Source organism: Elephas maximus, chromosome 2 (assembly GCF_024166365.1).
Source record: "Elephas maximus indicus isolate mEleMax1 chromosome 2, mEleMax1 primary haplotype, whole genome shotgun sequence".
In the NCBI taxonomy this organism is placed as follows: domain Eukaryota; kingdom Metazoa; phylum Chordata; class Mammalia; order Proboscidea; family Elephantidae; genus Elephas; species Elephas maximus.
The window spans coordinates 147,907,151-147,921,986 of record NC_064820.1 but is presented as its reverse complement, the minus strand read 5'-3'; the positions used below and the strand labels follow the sequence as shown (position 1 = coordinate 147,921,986).

At 42.4% G+C, this 14,836-nt stretch overlaps 1 protein-coding gene across 5 annotated transcripts in view; it reads left to right on the top strand.

Annotated features, from left to right (window-relative positions):
- The window catches only part of LOC126069982 (core histone macro-H2A.1), a 75,671-nt gene that overhangs the window by 34,234 nt on the left and 26,601 nt on the right, over positions 1-14,836 (top strand). For 3 of the 5 annotated variants that reach the window (XM_049873694.1, XM_049873698.1, XM_049873695.1), the window contains exon 5: positions 9,924-10,034. In XM_049873694.1, coding sequence (XP_049729651.1) covers positions 9,924-10,034 — 111 coding nt within the window. The remainder of the gene's footprint in view (positions 1-9,923; positions 10,035-14,836) is intronic. The other 2 variants (XM_049873697.1, XM_049873699.1) reach the window with 1 other exon arrangement.

The following is a 14,836-nucleotide window of genomic DNA, read 5'->3' as shown; positions in this document are numbered from 1 at the left end:
TAGGTGGTTGTACTCACCTGTCTGAGCATCAGCAGGAGACTATAGGGCTACTGGAACGCATTTTCTTTGTTCCTTTTGTGCTGGGCCCTGGCTCATCAGCTGTTGTCGCCAGGCTTTAGATCAGATAAACAAGGGACAGCACAATTAAAGTCTCAGCTCTAGTCTTTAATAAAATGGAACCTCCAGGCTGCCCTGAGGAGCCCCCTAAGGCATCCTTCTGGCTGGCAGCCAGCCAGCTTAGGAGGAAATGACCTCTGCAGAAGGTGACCTCCTTAATTTATAAGAAGCCACCATAAGTCCTTGGAAGTGCCTTGTGATCTAATAACCCAGGGTCAGGAGGTTCTTCCTAACATGAAGCCCACATCCTCTCACCAGAGTGAGATAGCGAGGAGTCCTTCCCAGGACAGGCACAGGGAGCAACGTTAACCAAGAGCCTGCCTGCTGCCCAGCATGTGTCCCTGCCTCAGAACAGGTTCCAAAAGTCAGGCCCACCTCAGGCAGACTGGCTTTCACCCACAAGTGGGAGCATCTTCTTTACCTCTGATCCTCATCTCCCACCCCCACTGTTCATGGGCCTTTCTTTAGTTGAGTTGAAAAAGGCTGTATTTCTTTGCATAGCCTTCTGGGTGCAAATAAGCACTTCTCTAAAAACAACAAAATCTTTTTAATTTTTATTGTGTTTTAAGTGAAAGTTTACAAATCAAGTCAGTCTCTCACACAAGAACTTATATACACTTTGCTACATACTCCCAGTTGCTTTCCCCTCAATGAGACAGCCTGCTCCCTCCCTCCACTCTCTCTTTTCGTGTCCATTTTGCCAGCTTCTAACCCCTTCTACCCTCTCATCTCCCCTCCAGGGAAGAGAAGCCAACATAGTCTCAAATGTCCACCTGATCCAAGAAGCTCACTCCTCACCAGCATCCCTCTCCAACCCATTGTCCAGTCCAATCCATGCCTGAAGAGTTGGGTTTGGGAATGGTTCCTGTCCTGGGCCAACAGAAAGTCTGGGGCCCATGACCACCGGGGTCCTTCTAGTCTCAGTCAGACCACTAAGTCTGGTCTTTTTATGAAAATTTGGGGTCTGCATCCCACTGCTTTCCTGCTCCCTCAGGGGTTCTCTGTTGTGTTCCCTATCAGGGCAGTCATCGGTTGTAGCTGGGTACCATCTAGTTCTTCTGGTCTCAGGCTGATGTAGTCCCTGGTTTATGTGGCCCTTTCTGTCTCCTGGACTCATAATTACCTCGTGTTCTTGGTGTTCTTCATTCTCCTTTGATCCAGGTGGGTTGAGACCAATCGATGCATCTTAGATGGCCACTTGCTAGCGTTTAAGACCCCAGACGCCACTCTTCAAACTGGGATGCAAAATGTTTTCTTAATAGATTTCATTATGCCAATTGACTTAGATGTCCCCTGAAACCATGGTCCCCAGACCCTTGCCCCTGCCACGCTGGCATTCGAAGCATTCAGTTTATTCAGGAAACTTCTTTGATTTTGGTTTAGTCCAGTTGTGCTGACCTCTTCTGTATTGTATGTTGTCTTTCCCTTCACCTAAAGTAGTTTTTATCTACTATCTAATTACTGGATACCCCTCTCCCATCCTCCTTCGCTCCCCCATCTTGTAACCATCAAAGAATATTTTCTTCTCTGTTTAAACTATTTCTCGAGTTCTTATAATAGTGGTCTTATACAATATTTGTCTTTTGCAACTGACTAATTTCACTCAGCATAATGCCTTCCAGGTTCCTCCATGTTAGGAAATGTTTCACAGATTCATCACTGTTCTTTATTGATGCGTAGTATTCCATCATATGAATATACCATAATTTATTTATCCATTCATCTGTCGATGGGCGCCTTGGTTGCTTCCATGTTTTTGCTATTGTAAACAGTGCTGCAGTGAACATGGGTGTCCATATATCTGTTTGTGTAAAGGCTCTTATTTCTCTAGGATTTATTCCAAGGAATGGGATTGCGGGATCGTATGGTAGCTCTATTTTTAGCTTTTTAAGGAAGCGCCAAATCGATTTCCAAAGTGGTTGTACCATTTGACATTCCCACCAGCAGTGTAGAAGTGTTCCAATCTCTCCACAGCCTCTCCAACATTTATTGTAAAAACAACAAAATCTTAAATTCCCCTTCTCACCGACCCATCCTCCTCAGCCCAGAATCACTCCCGGCTCTTTGTGGAGAAACCCGATATTGAAGAACGCCCTGCAAGGTTATTTCCAGAGCTTGCACTCCATCTAGCTCAGGAGGCCTGGAGGCAGCCCGCTGCCAGGCAGGGGTTTCAGGGAATGCTCCCTTACTCACTCCAGCTAACTATAAAATTAGCAGATTGAACTGTTTCTTTCTCCCCTTTCAACATTTGCAGTTGCAGGGAGGGGGCGGAGCAGGAAAGGCAGGGGGAGTGTGCCTGTGCAACCCTTTTTAAATGTTAAAAAAAAGACGCCAAATCCATCATCTCTGGAAATTGGGCCCAAGGGATTTGGCTGCCCGCAGAGCGGGGTGTCTGCACTTGGTGCTGGGGACCAGCAGGGGCAGAGCAGGCTCGCTGGGCTCAGCCTCCACGCTGGCTGTGGCCAAGCGGTTGCCCTCTCCTTCAAGTAGGCTGCTTATTGATTTTGAGCACATTCCTAAGACACCAGCATCTGCCAGCAAACCTGGGCTGAACCTAGTTTCCTTGTTACCTCTAGCCTTCCCCTCGTAGTTTTTGCCCCGTGACTCTGAACTTTCCAATTTACCAGACACTAGGAATTCTTTTTCTTTCTTTTTGGACTTGAAATATAGGTATAGCTCCTAGTAGCTATATTTGGAACTTAGTGTTTCTAATAACCATATGCCAATAATCACTTGAGCGCTCAACTTTTCCCTTGATTACAAAAGCAGGAAGTCTGTTATGGTGGTCTGTTTTTCTTCCACACAATAAAACACATTGTCTGCTTACTGTACCAGTATTTGGCTAACATTAAACCCTGGGGGAAGCTGAAATTGGAACCGTGAACAGCTAATTTTCAAAACATTTGTTTAATGTAAATTGTGGTATCAGCTCCCAGAAACAGCGGAGAACCCTGCATCTCCAAGTTTAAGTGGAATGTTCTGAAAATAACCTTTCCAGGGACGCGCAGAGAAAGCCTTAGTAACATGCTAAAGCACTTGTAGTGGAAGGGAGTTGGTATTTTTCAAGTGTCAACACTTGAATTCCAAATCATAATTTTTCCCCCAATTCTATGTAATTTGAAAGTTTTGAAAATCTCCAGTTGTGACAGCTGAGTCAGCTATAGTGGAAATGGTTAGAGAAGGCAACAAAGCCCACTGAGGTCTGGGAGTCTAGAGCCCTGGTTGTGCCCCTCGGGCTTCTTCCAACTTGGGTGGCCTCAGGCAAGTCTGTTCCCTGCTGTGCCTCGGTTTCCCCCCATAAAATGATGTGGTCCATTACAGCCGTACAATTCAATGACTTTCTCTAGGAATATTTGTGTAATGTGTTTTTGCGTTAGGTAACACGTTTAAGAGTTTGGAAAGTACAAAAGAGAAAGCAGTAAAAAAATCTGGCACTCACCACCACAGCCCCCGCACGTCTTCTCCCTGGGCAGTGTCTGTAGTTAGTTTTTGTGTATCCTTTTAGAAAATCTATGGATATAAAAGCCTATGGATGTATAAACCCTTCCCTGATCCTACCTGCAATGAACACATTTTGAATATAAGTTACATTGCCTGTTTTGGCAGTATGGAATAGTGGTTAAGAGTTCAAGCTCTGGGGTCAGCCACTTGGCTTGTATTTCAATTCTGCCATTTTCTAAGCTGTATATGATCTTGGCAAGTTACTTAACTTCTTCTGGAGTCTCAGGTTCCTTATCTTTAAAATGGGGATGTAACAGGGTGGTTGAGAGGCTTAAATGAGAATTCATGTAAAGGGCTTAGAATAGTGTCTGGTATAAATGTTAACTGTCGCTTTTAATGTCTTGGCAATTCTTCCGTACCTCTCTGCACGTAGAGCCACCTTAGTATTTCATAGTATGGCTGTACTTAACTTGTGTAATATGTAAAGCCAGTGTAACCTGTCCTCTATGAATGGATGTTTAGATTGTTTCTATTATTTGCTATGACAAACAGTGCCACAGTGACATGTAGGTATCCTTGTATGTGGGTCTCTGTGCTCATGTACCAGTATATCTACAGGACAAATTCCTCACAGTGAACTTTTTAATTTTGATGGCTATTGCTCACATATAAAGCGTTTTACCTCATTAAGAAATTTCAAAATCTGCCCAGTTATTTAAAGTCATTCATTCATTTGACCAATATTTATTGAGTGCCTGCTTTCCAGATACTGAGGATACAGTGGTGAACAAAAAGTCCTGCCCTTTCTCATTGAGCTTTGGTCTAGTGAGGGGAGACAGACAGATTCTTTATAGAAGATAGGAGGGAGTAGGTGCTGTGACAGAAATAAAGTGGAGAAAAGGGCATATTGACGTGTGTGGGCAGTGTTATTTTATATAAGGGTGGTCAGGTGAGGCTTTTCTGGTAAGGTGACACTTGAATGGAGACCTGATTGAGTGATTGAGAGAAAAGAGCTCCCAGCAGAGGGAACAGCCCTGAGGCAGGAGTGTGTTTGGCGCCTCACAGAAGAGAACTTATATACGGAGTGGTAACATTTCCGGGGAAGCCCTAGTGGCGTAGTAGCTAAGAGCTATGGCTGCTAACCATAAGAAAAAGGTTCACAGTTTGAATCTACCAGGTGCTCCTTGGAAACTCTACGGGGCAAGTTCTGCTCTGTCCTGTAGGGTTGCTTTGAGTTGGAATCGACTCCACAGCAATGGGTTTGGTTTGGTTTGGGTTTTAACATTTCCGTAACATGGATCCTTCTGACAATCACGGAAGCCAGTGGACCTTTTTCAAAGAAAATAACGTAAGATTCAAAGAAAATAATTTATGTGGAAATCCTCCAGGTTAAGACCCCTTGTCAGAGTGCTTACTAACAGTCATAGGATAATCTTTAGAGGATCTTTAAGGAGATAGTTTTTGTTAAGAATTTGAATAAAAAATTGTTTCATCTAGGATTTTTCAAACACAAACCCCACTCCACCCTCATGAAAATCAACCTCTTGGATCTTGAAAATAGTCTTTGTTTCTCACTGTCTGGGAAAAATCTGAGATGATTTTGGTAGAGTACCTGTTTCTTTTTTGAGAAATAAATATTTAAACTGAAAATTAAGTGATTAATGTTCTGGTAAGGGATGCCAAAGAAGGGGCTTGGTTCTCTTGAAAAGCTGCCATCCTTACGAAATTTTGTTGGCCTTTTAATGAAATTTCAAGCAGTTCAAACATCAGAGCAAAGAGACGAGGTATAGGTAAATTTGGGTTGATGATTTCACATAAGCCTTCTGGGACCCTGAGTTCTACAGATTCTTAAATATGTTTTCCAGCTGACTCTGACCTTATCGTTTTCTACTGCTCAAAGCAAGGCTGGATAAGTATACAACATGGGAGAACTTTTGGGTTTTATAGACTAATACACAATTTTAAAAAGTAAGTCATTTTGGAGATTGTTTGCTTTTATTTTTTCCAAGCTGGGATATGAAAAGAATCTATGTATCACTGTTTCATAAAAGAAAGGGCATTTTAATACCAAAAAATTAGGAAAGGACATAATTTCAGACTATAGGTTTTAAGAAAAAGTTAGGGCACAGTCATTATGTTTTGAATGCAGTAACATCTCACAAGACAGCTGTGCCGACCTTAAGCATCCCCATTGCCCGTGGGGTGAGAGAACCTTGAAGGTAAGAGGCAAACGTTATCTGCCAAGTAGCTGTCTAGAGAGAAACAGGAAGGAATGGCTTCTACCTGTATAGTATTTTCCCACTTTCACTCTTGGCTGCTCGTTTTTAATCAGGAGCTCTCCAGCCTTAGTCTCATTTCTGGATGAGGAATCTAAGGCTTAGTGAAGATGAGCCATTTGCCCAAGGTCACACAGCTAGCAGAGCAGGGACTCACCTGCAGAACTTCACTGTATCAATTGCATGTCCTGTGACCAAGGACCACCTCCTTTGGCAGACACCTCTCTGTTCTGATGGTGGAGGGTTGCAAAGCCATCCACTACAGGGTGAGTGGGAGCAACAGTTCTAATGGAGGAGGCCACAAGCAAATGAATTATTGCTAAAAATGACCAGTATCATCCCAGGCAACCCTTATAACCTGCTGCTGACTTGTATCAGGGGCTCAGAGAAGCTCCCTGCCCCCTTCTTCCCAATAAAACTAGTTCCCACTCCAGGATGCCTGAAATTCTATCAATTAGGGCTTTGTCACCTCTTAAAATCAAAGTATCTTTGGGAGAAAACACTAAAGCCTTACCTTTTTATTCTGCAGTGTGAACAACTGCATCCTATTCCCTTGCATTTCCTGAGCACCAGCTGTATGCACGGTGTTGCATTGGGTTGAGTTGAACAGTGGCTTTCAAACTTTTTTGCTGGCATACATCCTGAAAGAATTATGAAAATCTCTGTACCTCACACATTTTCAATTTGACAGCTAAAATTTTCATAATAAATTTAAATAACTGTGCATAGTATAATTTTTGGTATACTGTAAATATTGATATTTAAAAGTAAAAATGTTTCATCACTCATTTAAATGTATTCAGTGAAATCTAAATAACTGTGATGATTTGATACACACTACCATCCATTTTAAAAAATGCGCAAACAAGCTCTTTTATAACAGCTGGAAAATTTACATTTTTTCTTCTGAAGCCCTTATTTCCCTTTTACTTGCCCCCCCCAGTTTCATCCTAATATAATGAATTTTAATGTTTATAGTATTTACTGATCTCTGCAATAAAAATAATGTATGTAAGTTTAAACTTATTTTGAAAAATTTATGACCATAAAGCACTAAATGTTTTGGATTTTATAGGATTGGATAATTATCAGATTTGTTAATATTATGCATTTGATTAAATTGATCAGTACATTACAAATTTTGATAATTATTAAAGAAAAGGAAAAAATTTTATTAAAGAAATGGATCTTGTAATGGGTTAGATGGAGATAGACTTTTTTCCAATTACCTTCTGTATCCTAAAATGAATGTTACTTATTGCTAAAATGAGACAGGGATCAACATCCTCATTTTACATATTTATAGATATAAAATCTTGTTCACAAAAAATCTTGTTCACAAAAATAAGTAAATAGAAATGGAAAGAGTTTTGTTATAGAAATATCCCTCAATCTTCTGAACTCTTTGTGAGTTACATGCCAACAAGACATAGTACTTGGTCATCAATTTAGTCTTTTTTAATAAACATTTTATTTTAGAATAGTTTTAGATTTACAGAAAAATTGCAAAAACAGTGCAGAGAATTCTTGAGCATCCCTCACCCAGTCTCCCCCCTTGTTAAAATCTTACCTAACTGTGATACATTTGTCATGATTAAGACACCAACACTGTGCGTCACTATTGACACCATCAGTCTGTTTTTTAATGATCTATCAGCTGTTAACTCAGATGCTTCTTCAGTTTAGTTGAAAGCAAAGAATTGGAAACACCTGACTTGCAAAAGGATTTGTCATCCAGCCTTTCCCTGACTTGGTTCCTGGGAAGTATATCAAAAAAGGCTTTACTAAAACTTACCATGTAATTGTTGATTCTACCTGTTCCTTTCTCACTTAGGGACACCTTGTTAAATCTCATACATTCAAAGTATTAGGAAAATAAAAATGGTGGTAATTTTAATATGTTTTTGCCAGTATACTATTTCTTGATAAAATGCTTTTTAAAAACCCTATCTTTTATAGCAAAACCTTGGAGCTTCAGATTTAGCTCATGTAATTTATGGAAAATGTCAGTCATATAACTTGTCAAAGGTGTCCTTATTGTTAAAGCAATCAGCAAAATTAGACCTCATTTTTCAGTGGGAGTAAAAATGTTAATATGTTCATGAATTTGAATCCTCAGACAAATAGTACACAAACAGTGCCCTGAGTTTATGGCCCGGGTGAAGGAAGGCACGGCCGTCTTCACTGTTTCTCGCCCTGCTTTCTTGATTTATTTCCATGGTATCCTATTTTATTGTGTTTTCGGTGAAGGTTTACACAGGAGTTTAGATTCCCCTTCAACAATTTCTACAAAGATTGTTCAGTGACATTCATTACATCCTTCATGATATGTGAACATTCTCATTACTTCCGTTCTGGTTGGCCAGTTTCTATTCATCTAGTTTCTCTGCTGCTTTACATTCTCATCCTTGTTTTAAAGTAATTGTTGACAGGTTGGTCCTCATATAGATGATTTTTTAAAGGAACACAGTACTTGTGGGTGATGTACATTATTTTGTGAGCTAATCTGTTATTTAGCTGTAAGGTGACCCTAGGGGTTAGTTTCTCTTCAAAGTTTGAAGAGTATCTCAGGACACTAGTCCTGGGGAGTCCTCCGTCTCAACTAGTCCAGTAAGTCTTTTTTTTATAAATGAATTTGAAGTTCTGTTTCACATTTTTCTCCCATTCTATCAGGGTCCATCTGTTATGGTCCTAATTAGAACAGTTGGTAGTGGTAGCTGGGCACCATCTCGTTTTTCTGGGCTTGGTAGATGAGGCTGTGTTTCATGTAGGCTGTTTGTCCTGTAGGCTGGTTTCTTTGAATCTTTGGTTTTCTTCTTTCTCTTTTGCTCTGGATGAGCAGCGATCAATACTTGTATCTTAGATGGCTGCTTGCAGCAGCAATGTACTTTTTGAAAATAATTGGCAGAAGGGAAAAGATGAAATGTTTAAACAAAAATTGCCATTGTTCTCACTACGCTCACCCTGTACTATATCTGAATGCAAAAAATCCCCAAATGAGCCACATTGTCCATATGTAATACAAGCTTCGCCCTTAACAGAAATATACAAACAACAGGGAAGGGCATGCAGCCCAGAGCAATGCACCATACTACATGCTGGGCAGTAGGAGAAGGGTGAAAGGAGAACCAGCATGAAGCTGAGATAGACCACCCTTGTTGTTGTTAATTGCTGTTGAGTCAATACGAACTCATGGTGACCCCATGTGTTACAGAGTAGAACTGCTCCATCAGGTTTTCTTGACTGTAATCTTAATGGAAGCAGATTGCCAGGCCTTTTCTTCTGCAGTGCAGCTGAGTGGGTTCAAACCACCAGTCTTTAGGGTAGCAGCTGAGCGCTTAACCATTGTGCCATCTAGGGACCTTCAGGGCAGATCAGTTTTAATATATTAGGAAGTTGAGGATCTAGAAATTGATTTGTTTAAAACTCTCTATGCCCACATACTCCTTGGAAGGCCCTTGGGAACCCCAGGTTACATGTACTTCAGTCAGAATGATGCTGGGGAGGAGGCCAGACAGCATGCTGTGGTCTGTGCCCTCTGAGGGGATGGTCCTCAGGGAGACACACGGAGTTCCCAACAGCCACCAAATGGATCCTTTTCCATGACTGGTTTTAATGAAGGAGAAGGGAAGAGAGTCTTAGCTCCTGGGTGAGGAGGGTTGTGGTCCTTGGTCTGCTTCTGGGCTTTTTGAAAACTAATGACCTAGAACAGTTTTTTGGTTTTTACCCCACAAACCTGAATACTTTTCTAGAAAGAAAGAGACTTAAAGGCCCCTAATTAAGACATTTACTTAGTCTGAATTTATGAGAATGTTTCTATTCTAAATTATCACGTCAAAGTAAAGTTTTGCCTTTTAGTGGCTTTTTTTTTCTTTTTAAGATTAAAAAGTGGTGAAAATACAACTTAACGCTCTTCATGTAACTCTTGGACCCCAAAAGTAAGTCTGCAGACCCCACGTTAAGAAATGCTGATCAGAATTGGTTGTGGTTCAGTTTCCTGTTTATTATTGAGTATTATGGGCAAGGTCTATTAGAAAAGCAGCCTCTGCCTGTGTGGGCTACATACCGACTCTTACACATTTGTGCAAGAAGAAGCAGGGAGAAGTCAGCAAGGCAGCCAGCGCCGACAGCACAACTGAGGGCACGCCTGCCGATGGCTTCACCGTCCTCTCCACCAAGAGCCTCTTCCTCGGCCAGAAGGTAGGCAAATACATGGCTTTGGTCAGCTCGCAGGGCCACTGGGAGGCCTGGGGATTCCCGGAGGCCACTTCCTGGGCCTATTGGGAGGGGAGAGTGGGCTGGGGGCTTAGGAGTGGCCTCAGGGAGGGCCGTGGAGGGAGTACTGAGGAGATCATGAAGCTGAGGGGAGACTCTGGCAGGTGGGGAAGAGGAGATAGTGGTAAAGAGGGAACTAGGGCACCCCGTGGGGAGTCGGGAGGCTCCGGAGGAGCCGTTTACCTGGGATAACTTGGTCATCAGATAGCACCAGCTAGAAAAACATCCAGAAGTCAAAAACCCTGTCCTGGGAAGCAAAAGATCTAGCAGACAGCATACTCTCTGATGGGCACTGGAAGCAGAGCCTCCTGATCAGGGGGTGGGGTTGTTTTTAGACATATGGAGTGGGTGCACTGGGGGTTTCGTCACTGAATCACCAGACGATTCTTCAAACCAATTGTTTGTTTGTTTTAACCTTGGGCAATATATTTTCAGCCACCCCAGTGATGCAACTTTGCAAGGATGCCATGGTTTTGTAAAAGATGATTTGCTTTTATTGAAAATAAAAATGATGCAAAGGCTTTTAAGAGCTGAGAATGAGAATTATTAATTAATATTTCTCTATTCAACATCAAAAACGGGGGTGGCAAAAGAGGAAATTCAACTTGCTTAATTTTTTTATTCTACATTAAACAATTAAAGGCATGAATTTGACCTTCATGTAAATTGTGTTTAGTTTTAATGTTGTTAACAACTTGGTTCCAAAGCTGCATCATTTTTAAATCCTCACTGTCAATTTTCTTTTGTATCACAGTGACACAGTCCTCTTGATCACGTCATTGCAAGTTCTCCTTCTACCCTTTCCCCTCTTCCTGTCACCAGTTGCACTCAGTCTTTCATGATGCAATTCCTGTGATGGACTCTGTGTTCCAGAAAATAACCATTACAGTTTACATTTTATAACCATTATCTGTATTTTGTATGCATTTTTTAAGAGAAAAAAAAAAAAGCAGTACTAGTTGTCATCTTAAGGTCTGGGGCTTTGAAAGATTTTGTTTAAAAAAAAAGTCATTCATTAAAAAAATTTAAACTCAGCAGTGAAGGCAACCACCTGGGTCTAGTTTCACACCCTTTAACATGTCCTTTGAGTAATATATTGAAAATTAATGTGACCTGTCAACCAGAATGCCTTGGTTTGAACTGAAGGGTGAAAAACACACACTACTTAGGAAGAGCTAGCTTCAGTGTGTTCTAGATCCTTCATGCAGATGATATCCAGGACTCAGCCTGTTAAGCAGGTAGAACCCTTGAGCTACCCTCCCTCTCTCCTTCCTTACTTGCTCTGGGCAGCCCTAGACCCTGGCTTCTCCGTTCCCTGTGTTCATCTTGCTACCTCTTGCCGACCCCCTAAAGCCAGCCTGAAACCTGAATTCTTCACACCCCTCTTGCTGGATGATCTCAACTGCCTTGAACATAGCAGCACTGTGCTATACAAACGTCTCTGCACAAATGGAGATACCTTCTTGTTCTTCTGCTCTTCAGAAAGAATGGGATGGGTACCTTGTCTGGGCATGTGAGCCCTGGAGGAGAAGTGGGCAAAGGCTGCAGGCCCCTTGCTGGCTCCTCTGCAGAGCAGGGCATACGTCAGCTACCCTCTACAAAGACAGAACTTATCTTTGCCTCCATTTTGGGTACGCCTGCTTTCAGGCCTCAGGACCAGGGACCACAAGAATAAAAGTCTCATAAAGTACAAACCTGGCAAATACTGAGTGCAGCCCCCTTAGAGTTGTGGTGGGCAGGAGGGTGTCAGGAAGCCATAGAGAAGTACTGATACTCTGTAGTAATTTACAGACCTGCCATCTAATGCTATTTAAGAACTAAGAGGCAAATGAAAGAAAGAAGCGGACTTGACAATGAAACTAATGTCACTGTTTGATTTTTGGAGAGACTGAAAAAATTGGTTGAGCTGTAGCCCAGTGTAAAATGGTTAGCTCTAAGCAGAGCAGCTGAATGCAGGACAAACAGACCACCCAGCCTTCTTTCCCATGTCACCCATTTAAGTCTGTTAGTGGTGAAAACAAAACACCAAGCTGCCCTGAGATCACTTTTCTTGTTAACATGCTTTTCCAACTTAGTGGGCCAAGACTCACAAACCCAAGGAGAGATACCCCACAATTCAGCACTGCAGACGCCTTTTAGCAGAGTAAACTACATTTCCCCAAATGCGGCCTCACAGAGTAAAGCCACATCTCACGTCAGGCCAGCCACCAGTGTTAGAAACAACGGTACCAGCTGCCTTTACTGGAACCCTGTGCCCCTTAGCCTGAGGTAGTGAATGTTTACATTTTCAGGGTGTTATTTGTGAAGCCATACTTTCTGGCCCTTTATTGGCTGTTAGTGTCGGGTGAAAGTCATGCCATATAGTACAAAAGGGGCAAGAGTCATCAAACTGACACAAATGCATTTTTACACAAAGCAAATTTTAAATGTTATTATTACAGACATTAATTTTGACTAGGATTTTAGGAAATATTTCAAAAAGTGTAGTTTAGAATGATGACTGTACGGTACGCCTGTGTTCTAGGAATCTTATTTTTCCATCTGCAACAATGAAACCAGTGCTTGAATTTTGCAACCAAGCTAAGGGTGGAGAAAGGTGATACTGTGTTTGCTACAGCCCTGTAAGGCATGGTTGCTAGGCTACTCACTGGAGAATACAGGTCCAGAGCTTAGGAGGGGACCTAATTGTTGTTAATGATGTTGTATTCCATATCCGGAAGTCCCAGGAGTTATCACTTTCATTTTTCTATGATTTTACCTAATGTTCACACACATTGTTGAATTATTATAAAAAGAAAATAGTGCTGTGGCTCTGAGTCAACTAAATGTTTTTGCATTGTGGTTCAACCAAGATTTGCAGTCCTCTCAGAGGTTTTAGAACCTGATGGTTTGATTAAAAAAAAAAAAAAAAAAAAAACTTTCTATGTGTATTTCTATAAATCTGTGTCAAATGGGAGTAAATTGTTAAAGAGTCAGGATTGTCTGCAGCAGTTGGGCAGGCAGTCTCAGGATGGTGTGAGTCTGCACATTTCCCAAACTTAATGGGGTCCCTGCCTGAGCCCCTTAGGCCACTGAAGGCAGAGGAGGAGAATGTGAGCTTTCTCCCTCTGACCCAGACACCCTTCTCCTGGAGGATGGAAAACTGAAAGGAGAGAGGGAACTCTTGAAGCAGCAAGGAGGAAGAGAGGGCAGTTCACCCCTTTGCACTGCTATGGCTGACGATTGGCTTCTGAGACAGTTTAGGAAACTGATGAAGCCATGAAGAGATACCTTACTTGGTGGGTCTCCTGGCAGTGTCCATACGTATCTTATCTTTGTGAGGTAACGGTCTACCCTGAAACCTATCAGGTCCCACCGCCAGGGCCAAGGCCTCCTGAGGAATTCAGGCTGGGGATAAGTATAAGGTGGGCAGCACAGCACAGCACAGATAAAGGAGCCTCTTTGCTCCTGAGTTGAGGGCAGGAGTAGGCCCACGGGGAAAACGTAGTTCTCTACTAGGGAAGTAGGGACAGTTCTGTGGATGACATAGCCATTTCCATCCCATTTAGCTGAAATGGACTCTAGAGACAGAAAAGAGTTACATTTCATGTGGCTAGCGCAGGGACATAAGACCAGCCAGTCTTCCCTCCTCTTCCCGTTATGAGGGAATGAGAGACACCAAAATTTGACAATTACAGGCTAGACTATATATCACCCAGATAGTCTTTAACAGTCACCTCACTTCCTAAAATTGAGTTTCTAATCCTATTGTGTTAAAAAAAAAAAAGGATTGTACTACTTATTGCAGCCAAGTAGGTCATGTCAAGGCAGCCCAGATATCCATCCAATAGCTCCAAGCCACTGGCTCCATCCCTGTCATCATCAGCAACCCCTCTCCTGACCTGCCCTAAATGATGCTCACCAGGCCTCCCTTCCAGATGAGGCTGAGTTGGCTCTCAGCCACCTCATGTCCAAGCTAGGCCAAGGGCCCAGTTCCTGAGCTCTGGCATTTGCATCAGCCCTGCTTTAAGGGAAGGCGGGGAAAAGGGGATGTTCTCAGAATTATGTTTGAGGATGTTTGACATTCATATCCAAATCTGTGTACCTACAGAAACCCTAGCACTGTTAGGCATTATGTGGCACTCAGGGCAACACACAACACACTCCCCGCCTTCAAGGAGATTATATTCTAATGAGCAGACATAGTGATAGAGAACAAGCATCAATGTGGGCGTGACCACTATAGGGAAGACTTGGGTACTGGAGACATCAGACACTGGCTACAGCACAGCCAGTTGAGATTAGAATAATCAAATCCCAGTAGTAAAGGGATCTTAAGGCCACTTGGCAAAGTCCCTTTCTCCCAACTCCAGCAGCCAAGTGGGACCCTCCCTCCTGCTTTATAACTGGCAATACCCTTTGGTTACTCATTCTAGTGGCCAGCAATCTTCACAACATATTCTCCATGCTGTGGCTTAAAACTTTTAGTTTTCCGTCTTTCCCAATGATGGGACAAAGAAGTAATCACCTTGTTCCAATTCTGACATAATTTAATGACCCTCCTCCCTCCCCTGAAATAAGGCTAATCTTGGCAATTTTCAGTTCCCAGAAATCTGATTTCCCAAACCACAAGTATCACTGCTTGCTGTGAACTCAGACAGCCACATGCCCCTTTGGGAGAGGCCCAGCTGAATTTGACCTGCAAGGTGGGAGGGGTGCTGAGACCTCCTAGGATTGGGCCTCTTCAT